This window comes from Pinus tabuliformis, chromosome 2_1 (assembly GCF_031772625.1).
Source record: "Pinus tabuliformis cultivar Carrire ecotype Pingquan chromosome 2_1, CPIR1, whole genome shotgun sequence".
NCBI classification, from domain to species: domain Eukaryota; kingdom Viridiplantae; phylum Streptophyta; class Pinopsida; order Pinales; family Pinaceae; genus Pinus; species Pinus tabuliformis.
Window position 1 is genome coordinate 257,380,354 of NC_142299.1, and position 9,251 is coordinate 257,389,604.

Here is a 9,251-nt window from a genome sequence, read left to right on the forward strand (position 1 = left end):
CCACATACCCTCAAGTAGATGGGAAGTCTGATATGTTTACTAAATCTAGCCTTAGATAAGTTAGTCAAGTTCAAATTATCTTAATTTTGAGTATATTTCGAGAATCAAATTCAACTTTCTTAATTTTGATTTTTTCCAAATGTCTGAAACCTTATTTTTGCACTTTTGTTTTTAAAATTCAGCATTTCTGTATTGGTATTGAATATTGAAATATACAACTACTGAATATTAAAAATCAAAGAGCAAAAATGAGATTTTAAATATTTATCAAAAATAAAGGTTAAGTAAGTTGAACTTGATTGCAGATTTTGAAAATATTTCAAAATTTATTAGATTTAAAAATATTTCAAAACCCTGAAATTTAGAAAAAGATTATCCATTCATAAGATCCAAAATTGTTTTGAATAGAAAATAGCTGAAACCTTATTTTTTCCCTTTGATTTTTAATATTTAGTATATCTATATTTGTATTGAAATACAAAAACACTGAATATCAAAAACCAAAGGACAAAAATAAAATTATAGACATTTGTCAAAAATTAAGATTAAGTTGAATTTGATTACAGATTTTAACAATTTATTTTTGATTACCCATTCATAAGATTCAAAATTATTTTTACTAGATACTAGTTTCCAAAAATAAAAACAAAAAATTTAAGATTATTGAAAGTAGTTTAATAAGATTAATTTTTTGACTTCTCATTATAATTTTTTTTTCTCAGTAAATCTATGCTATTCTATTATATTATGTACAGGAAAACATTACAAACAGAAAGTCAGGTTGCCCAAGGCCGACTGTGGCTCTGTGGGTTATCAGCTCGCGACTCCATATTAGCCCACGCAGGGGCAGCATTTCCAACCAGAATGTCATCCAGAACGCCACAAACCACAACATTGTTTTCAATCCAAGCAAAAATAACCCACACAGGGGCTGTGAAACTCAAAAACTTCCCTCGCAGGGGCGACAGAGGACCTATGACAGCGCCTTTACGAATCCTACTATCAGAGCCATAGCAAATATAGACCTGTATATGAACTTGAGAGACACCGACATAAACATATACCCTATACCAGACCCAGACACAGACAGAGACCGAGACAGAGGACTTAAACCAGACCTGAACAAAAGTGAAGGACGTCAGAGCTTGCCGCAAAGTTCTACTCCTCGGGCTTCTCCTCGATGATCGGACACCATCCGTAATGTTCAGGGAGGCCTTCCTTTTCTTCCACTGCAGCTTTCTTGGAGGTCGACGCCTCCTGCTTCTGAGGTTGGATGGGAGTCTGCTCAGGGATTCCCTCTGTCTTTTCCTCGACGATTTTCGGTTGCTCATCTGATAGCGCCTCCTTGCTGCCCGAACCGCCCTCACCTTCCTGAGTGTCCTCAATGAATAAGACTGAGATGTGTGCATTGATGCATGAATTATTCCTCGAGCTGCCGAGGGTGAAAACGGCAGTTCCAAATGCTGGAAGAGAGGGTGGTCCTGCATTGGGGCCGCCCGTGTCCATGAATTGAGCAGCCTGTATGGGAGTAGCCCCTGCCCTTCTGTGGCAGTAACAACAACAGCAATGGTGGTGGGAATCCACAGCGGGATGGCGTGATGAGCCTCCTCGACTTGTGCCTCGTCTACAAGGCATCCTTTCCCTTGGTCTGACCATATTTGCAGTGATGCTGGCGGAGTGAAACAGAGCGTCAATTGAAGGTTTCCCCCGCTTGACGGAGAATAGTTCTCTCCCACCAGATCTTGAACGAAGCACAGTATCACCCACACCGCTATCAACAGGGCATACGAGCTCGAAATGTCCCTTGACCTCTTGTAAACTGGCTGTAACAGCCGAGGCTGCTTCCTGGAGGAAGAGATAGCCAACACAAACCTTCGCGGCGTGCTCCTTACTCTGAGTATGGACCTGCCCCATTCTTTCTCCCAATTTAAGCTTCTCAACATTCTCTCGATTCCTGGACGCCATAAATGCTCTCTGCAACCAAACCAATTCACCTTGTGTTGCATTGAAGGCCCTGTGCAATCGTTTCAGAACTTTATTCCTCGGCGGCAATCGGTAATGAATTCCGCTGAAGGTCACGAGGCGGCACATGTTGGCCATGTGGCCCTTCACTTGCAGACGTACTGACACCCGCATCCGGGGAGACTGCATCTCTTTGGATAAGGCTTTCACAATCCTGTGCCTGGAGATTGTTCGGAATGATATCCGTGTTTCCTGATAGGATGATCTGTTCATTTTCTACCCCAATGTTGGCCAGGAGGTCAGCTATCTTGTTGCCCTCTCTTTTTATGTGATTAAAGGAGATGGCTCTATTATTGCGCAGATACTGAGCCATGATGTTTAGCCTCGCTTCTAATCTCCAACTGGAAGCAATTTTCCTGGCTTGGGAGCCATTCTGTATGCGAGTGGCCATGTTGATGAGGATCTGGGAGTCCCCTTCCACAATCAATGGTTGAAGGTTGAGGTTCCCCGCTAGTAAGAGACCTTGCCAGAGGCCCTCTAGCTCTGCGGAGTTGTTGGTATCCCACCCCATATTTCCAAAGTAGATCTGCAGAGGAGTACCTTCATGGTTCCTCAGAATTCCTCCATATCCAGCTGCTCCAGGATTGCCTTTGGAAGCCCCATCAAAGTTGAGTTTGAATGAGTTAATAGGGGGGGCGTTCCAGCAGCTGTTGTCCTTGATATTACTATTGGAAGGGCTATGCTTGGAGACTTCTTGTGGCAGTTGCAGTTGCCAATTATCGAGGATGTTTTTCTCATTATCTGTAGAGGGGAGATCCTCCTTCGTCCAAGATCGGAGCAACATAGTTTCTTTGAGATTCCCGTGTAGCCTGTTCCATATTTCTTCAATAGGAGAGCGCTTGTTTTTGAAGATACGTTTATTTCTTTCCTTCCAGATATTCCAAAGGACAATTCCCGGGATGATTTTCCATAGGTGGTTGAGGATCTCACAATTGTAGGGGTTCTTTGGCCATTGCCTTATGGAATTGATGATGTCGTTATCCCCTCTACAACTTTTTTGGCATCTGAAGCTCACCTTTTCCCATAACTGATTGGCTAAGGAGCAGGTATCTAAGAGGTGCTGAAGGGTCTCTTCGCTTTGAAAGCAGTTATGGCAAATAGAGGGGCCTTGAAAGCTTCGTCTCCTTAGTTTATCCCATGTGAGAATTCTTTTATGTCCTACCAGCCAGAGGAAGTAGGAGATTTTGGGCCATGATCCGAGTCCCCATATTTTGCTCCATAATGGATCAGTAGGAGAGGGGAAGTTGCAGACCAACTTGTAGGCTTCGGAGGTGGTGTAGGTCCCTTTGGGTTGATAACCCCATCTGAGAATGTTGTGGCCTTCATCCTGCCTTATGCTTCATTTTCTTAGCTCTTTCTCAAATTCTATTGCCTCTTGTGTATTTATGTTATTGAGAATTTGGTTACTCTGTCTCCATTTTCTGAATCCGTGCTCCAACTCTTGCATCCAAAAATGATAAACTTTATCCTGCTACTGCTCCGGCCTGTCTGGTATCATAGATGGATGAATAACACTAGTAAGCTTGGGCATTTGGTTCCAGGCATCTGTCTAGAATCTAGTCGTGCGGCCATTCCTAATTTCCCAGAAGCTGTGCTGTTGAATTAGCCGATAGTGCTGTTTGGACGCATTCCAGATTAACGACCCTTTTTCAGTGGGAATAAATCTGATGAGCTCTTCTTGGGGTCTGTTGTTAGCATATTTGGCTGTCCAGATTTTTACCCACGGCTTTTCTGGGTTAGTGATCTATTGCCACCAAATCTTAGCATTCATGATGGAGTTGCTATACTCTGGGTCCCTTAGCCCAATGCCACCCTTGTCTTTGTGCATGCATACAGTAGACCATTTAACCAAAGCCCATTTACGGTTGGTAGCCGAGCTGCCCCAAAGAAAATCACGTTGTAGGCTCCTTATTCTTTTAAGGACCCACTTAGGTGCTGCTAGGGTGGAGAAGAGGTAGAGCGGCATGGCTTGAAGGACAAATTTGATGAGCACCACCCTACTGGCAAGGTTTAGAGATCTGTAGGTCCAAAGGTTGAGACGAGACTCGAGCTTGTCTAGGAGAGAGCGCCAAGCGGGATGCTTTATGGAAGAGGCAGTGAGGGGAGCTCCAAGATATTTGGAGGGGAGGGTAGCAGAGGGGAAGCCAAGAATGCGAGTGACAACAGATTTAACAGAAGGAGGAGTGTGAAAGAAGAAGATCTGTGACTTGGAGTTATTGACATGGGTGCCAGAAGCCTCAGAGAAGTCGTTGAGGAGGGATTTTAAGCGAGAGGCTTCCTGGACAGAAGGATAGCCAAAAGGCATGGTATCATCAACGAATTGCTGATGAGAGGTGGCAGGGGTATTGTGAACAAAAATGCGTTTAAGCTGTTGAGAATGGAGGGCGTGTTTGATGTGTCTACCAAGACCCTCAGCCATAAGAACAAAGAGGAAGGGGGATAGGGGATCACCTTGCCTGATACCTCGAGAGGGCTTGAAAGGGCGGGAAGGGATACCATTCACCAGGATGGAAAAGTGAGTGGAAGTGATTAGGCTCATGATCCAGCGAATCCACATGGAGCCAAATCCAAAAGCTTTTAACATGTGATGAATATAAGTCCAACTGAGCTTATCGAAAGCTTTAGAGAGATCCAGTTTGAGTATCATACCTGCTTGTTTGGAATGCTTGAGGGAGTGGATTATCTCGTGCGTGAGGAGGATGCCATCCATTATCTGTCGTCCTTCCACGTACCCCGACTGTTCCGGAGAGATAAGCAGAGGTAATAGGGGTTTAAGCCTGTTTGCAATAACTTTTGATATGACTTTGTATATGACGTTACAAAGAGCTATGGGCCTGAACTTGTCAGGGGTAATGGAATCCTCCTCTTTAGGGATGAGAGTGATAAAAGTGGAGTTGAGGGAGGGGAGAAGCCAGCGCATGGCCCTTGATTCCTCTACAATCTGCCAAACCTCCAACTTTATCATGTCCCAAAAAGCGTGGAAGAACGTGGTGGTGAATCCATCTGGGCCAGGGGCCTTTCCTTCTTTGAGCTGGGACATTGCCTCGTCTACCTCCTGTGGAAGAATAGGGCGCATGAGAAGCTCATTGTGTTCCTCCGTGATGAGTTTTGGCACATTGCTGATTATTTTCCCAATAGCCTGTTGCCGATCTTCTATTGGTTCCCGGTGGACATGTTGGAAATGATTGAGGAGAACCTCTTCGATTTCCTCATGCTTCCTTACTTTTTCCCCTATTTGATTCTGGATGAAGGGGATATTATTATGCATCCTTCTCTGCACCGTGGTTCTGTAGAAGAATTTGGTGTTGCGCTCCCCCTCCTTCAGCCACCTGACCCTTGACTTTTGCCTCCAGTAGATTTCCTCCTGCTTTCTTCTGTCTTCGAGCTGACTGTGAATGAGCCGTTCCTGATCCAGTGTAGCCTCCGTATGACCTTCTGTGATTATCTTTTGTTGGAGATTCACCAGTTCCTGATTCAACTCTTGTTGCGCCTTAAATATGTTTCCAAAGGTCTCCCTATTCCATCTTTTTAGTTGATTTTTTAGAAATCTTAGCTTCTGTTGAAACTGATACATTTTTGCACCTTCTGGGGGTTCGAAGGATGTCCAAGTGGTCTTGACGAAGTCCTTGAATGCAGGGTGCGTAAGCCAAAACCCCTCAAAGCGGAAGGGTCTTTTCGTCAAATCACCTGGTCTCCGCCATTGTAGAGCGATTGGCCAATGATCCGACCCAGTGTGTGCAAGTATTTCTGCTGAGATATCTCCTCCTAGGTGCACCGCATTGTCTGAGATGAGAAAGCGATCCAATTTGGAGGCGATTTGGAACTTGCCAGCTCTGCGGTTGCTCCAGGTGAAGGTGCCATTACAGAACGGCATATCGATTAGAGACGCAGTTTGGATAAAGTCCTTGAAGCGAGCAACTTCTGGTTCCATTCTGATTCTCCCTCCTATCTTTTCCTCACTTTTGGTAATCATATTAAAGTCCCCTGCCACGATCCATAGTGGGTGTCTTCTGTTATTGCTCAGAGCTTCTATAGTATCAAGGAGCGCGATTTTGCTACCCGTATCTTGCGGAAAATAAACATTTGATAAGTTGCCATGAATGTTGGTGCCCAATATATGAAAGGCAGCCTGTATGAGATGATGAGAGGCATGAAAATCTGTGAGAGTTACCACCTGAGTGTTCCATGCTATAGCTAGCCCTCCAGAGGCTCCCAAGGCGTCTACAACAACCGACCGACAACCTGGCCAAGCTTTTGAGAGTATGTTGCTTAGGGTGGAACTATTACATTTGGTTTCCTGGAGAAAGCACATCTGCGGCTTTTCCATTTTAATCATGTTTTTTAACATCCTGAGTTTTCCGGGGCTGTTAAGCCCTCTTAAGTTCCAGGATACAAGCTTCATGGATCAACTATTGTTGGAGGGCCTGTAGTACTTCGTTAACTTGGTATATCTGCCTGAATCTACCAGGATTTTCCCAATCTCGATTGTTCGCCAGAGATCTGTTTTCCTTCCTCTCTTTTTAGAATCTTTTGGGCGCAGGCTGCCATCCCAATGACTTCCTGGTTGTATCCCTAGTTGGTGTTGATGATAAGCTCTTGAGATAACCACTTCAAGCTTATTGAGTTGATTCTCAGATATTGTATCATATGCTCTCTTTTTGCAGGCTAGTTCTAATTCCAGAATATCCAGACCATTTAGATCTATGCTTTCTGGCTCTTCTTCCATTAGCTGCACTTGACTGCTTTCTTCTTTATTGATCTCTGAGTCCTGGGGTAAGTCTTCCTTTCCGTCAACTTCCATGTTCTTGTGAATCTCCACTGTTTCTTTCTGACTTCTGCTGAGGATAGAAGGGATGATGATGGGGGAATGAGGTTTGGAAGGGGGATCTGAGGAAGGTGGGTGGGATGAAGAAGATGGGCGAGTGGGGTTGGACTCAGAGGTCAGGGGTTGATCTTCAGGGGTCTGAGCAAGAACCTCAAAGCTGTTCTTAGAAGCTGGATTTTGGGGTTTGTTAGGCTGGGGATTGGTCCCATTCTGGGGCTTTTTATGCGAGCACTTCCGGCTTGAGACCTTGGTGAAGCCATCCTAGGTTGGGGTTTCAGAAGAGTCAGGGGAGTTGGCTTTGGCATTTTGAGGGCAGTCCTTGAAGAGATGCCCCAGTGCATGGCATTTTCTGCACCGAAAGGGCACGTGTTCATAGTCGAGAGGCTGGATCCATTCTTCATCTCGGTGGGCAAGAGTTACCGACTCTGGTAGAGCTTCATTCAGGCGGATAAAGACACATATTCGAGCATAGGAGATATACTTACGCGTTTTGGTTTCTTCTGCCGCTCTGATGTATTCTCCCACTCCATTTCCTATACCCTTGAGAGTGTCTTCATCCCAATATTCATCTGGAAGAGAGTATAATCTGATCCAAACCGGCGCCCACGTGAGGTCTTCTTTATCTGGGTTGAATCTTGGAATCCATTCCCTCAGGTATAGTCCTGCTGAGTTAAAAAAGTAAGGCCCGTTCCCCAGAATCCTATATTTGTCCTCTAGACAAAAAAAGATTGCGGTAAAGAAGCCTTTCGGCCCCAGCTGAAGGGTGACATCTCCTTTGGGTTTCCATTTCGCCGCAATCCATCCGTATAAGGCTTTCTCAGTCAGCCAAAACCCTATAAACTTCCCAATGATGGCATGATCTGTCATGAACTCTATTCTCCTGTCTATTTTGTCGCCGGGCAGCTCTATTCGTGGCCGTTCTTTAGCCACTGGTCGGCATGTTGATGAGGAGATTTTCGGGCTTTCATTTGGAGTTTCTTTTCCTTCTTGCGTGAAGCTGTCCTTGTTTTTCCGATGTCCGGTTTCCTTTTCATCATCTTGCTGTTGTTTCCCTTTGTTTAGGATTTCCTGATCCACTGATCCAAAGATTACTGTTTGTTCAGGCTCGTGCTGTGAAGGGGAGGGCTCTGACGCCCTCCCCTGGGGATGTTCCATTGCCCCTTGCTAATGCTCTGCAGCACTGTCACGCTGCAGTGATTCCTTTGCAGTCCTTGAGCGTATACCGCGCAGTGCCGTCGGCGCCGTAGAGGGAATGCTCAGAACCCTAGTTCCGTTCTCGCTTCAACATGGATCTAAAGATGTTAACTCGAATCAGCTTCTCATTATAATTTTTAAGGAAATTATAACATTTAATTATATTTTAATGTAAAAATGAATTAAAAACTCATAAAATATAAAATAATCTAATTATTTAGGTTCAACACATTGAAATTACCATTTTCCCACTTTCTAATTAAATTTGAAATAAAATCAACCAAAAAAAAAGTCCTAAAATCCTTCTTAAATATCAATATTCAAATTGATTATATAATTTTAAAAGGTGTCGTTGGGATGGAAATTTTCCTTGACAGTCTGAATCTGTCATTTTTATTTAATATGGGAGTAAGAGTGTCTAAATTGTAAATGTGTTAGAAAAGCTGCATAGATGAATCTAGCTAGTAAAGGTTGAACACACAATTTTGCAGAGCAAAAACACTAAAAGAAATCGAAAGAACAAAAAGAATTATTGATTCAGAAAATAGGTTACAATGCTCATGATATAGCATCACTGGGTGAAGATTCCAAGGTAATGTGCCATAGTGGTGATCAATGAGAGGACTCGACACCTACAACAAGTTCTGGAGAGAACTAGCCAGTTGCGGAGTGAAAGGAGGAGAAAATCAGGGAGTAAATCATGCAGAAAGGATCTTGCATGTAGTCCCATGCATGCATGGATAGTCAAAGGTACCAATCTGGTGAAGATTTTAATGTTGAAGCCTTGCATGTCAGTGAATGCTCTAGCTAAGAGTCCGCATGTGCCAGTAATGAAGGTCCTAGGTGTGAATTTCCTCCAACACCCTCCCTGAACACCACTATGGGGAAAAATAGAAAATGTGCCCTAGCAACTAAGGCCAAAGGTCACCCAAAATATAGTGCAACTTGTACTAAAATTGAGGAAAGAGGGAAAACCTCATGGGAAAACCCCCCCCTCAAAATACAATGTAATCAAAAGAAAAGAGGAAGAAAAGATAGTTGCTAAGCAACTGTGTCCTTCACTCCAAGACGATTGCGCAAAGAGTGAAACTTCTACTCAGTGAACGTCTTGGTGAAGATGTCTACAATCTGTTCTGCTGAAGGCTAGAACTACAGATCAATGACCAGATCATGTATTAAGTCTATGATGTAGTGCATATGGATCTCTATG

The 9,251-nt window shown here is 43.9% G+C and overlaps 1 protein-coding gene across 1 annotated transcript; it reads right to left on the bottom strand.

Moving 5' to 3' along the window:
* Positions 1–7,108: 7,108 nt before the first annotated feature.
* Positions 7,109–8,002, bottom strand: LOC149199691 (uncharacterized). The gene has a single exon (XM_089400653.1). It carries the CDS (start codon positions 8,000–8,002, stop codon positions 7,109–7,111), a length of 894 nt encoding a protein of 297 aa, XP_089256779.1.
* Between the last annotated feature and the right edge of the window lie 1,249 nt (positions 8,003–9,251).

Coding starts and splice junctions, on each gene's coding strand:
- LOC149199691 (XM_089400653.1), bottom strand. CDS start 8,002: ATGGAACATCCCCAGGGGAGGGCGTCAGAGCCCTCCCCTTCACAGCAC.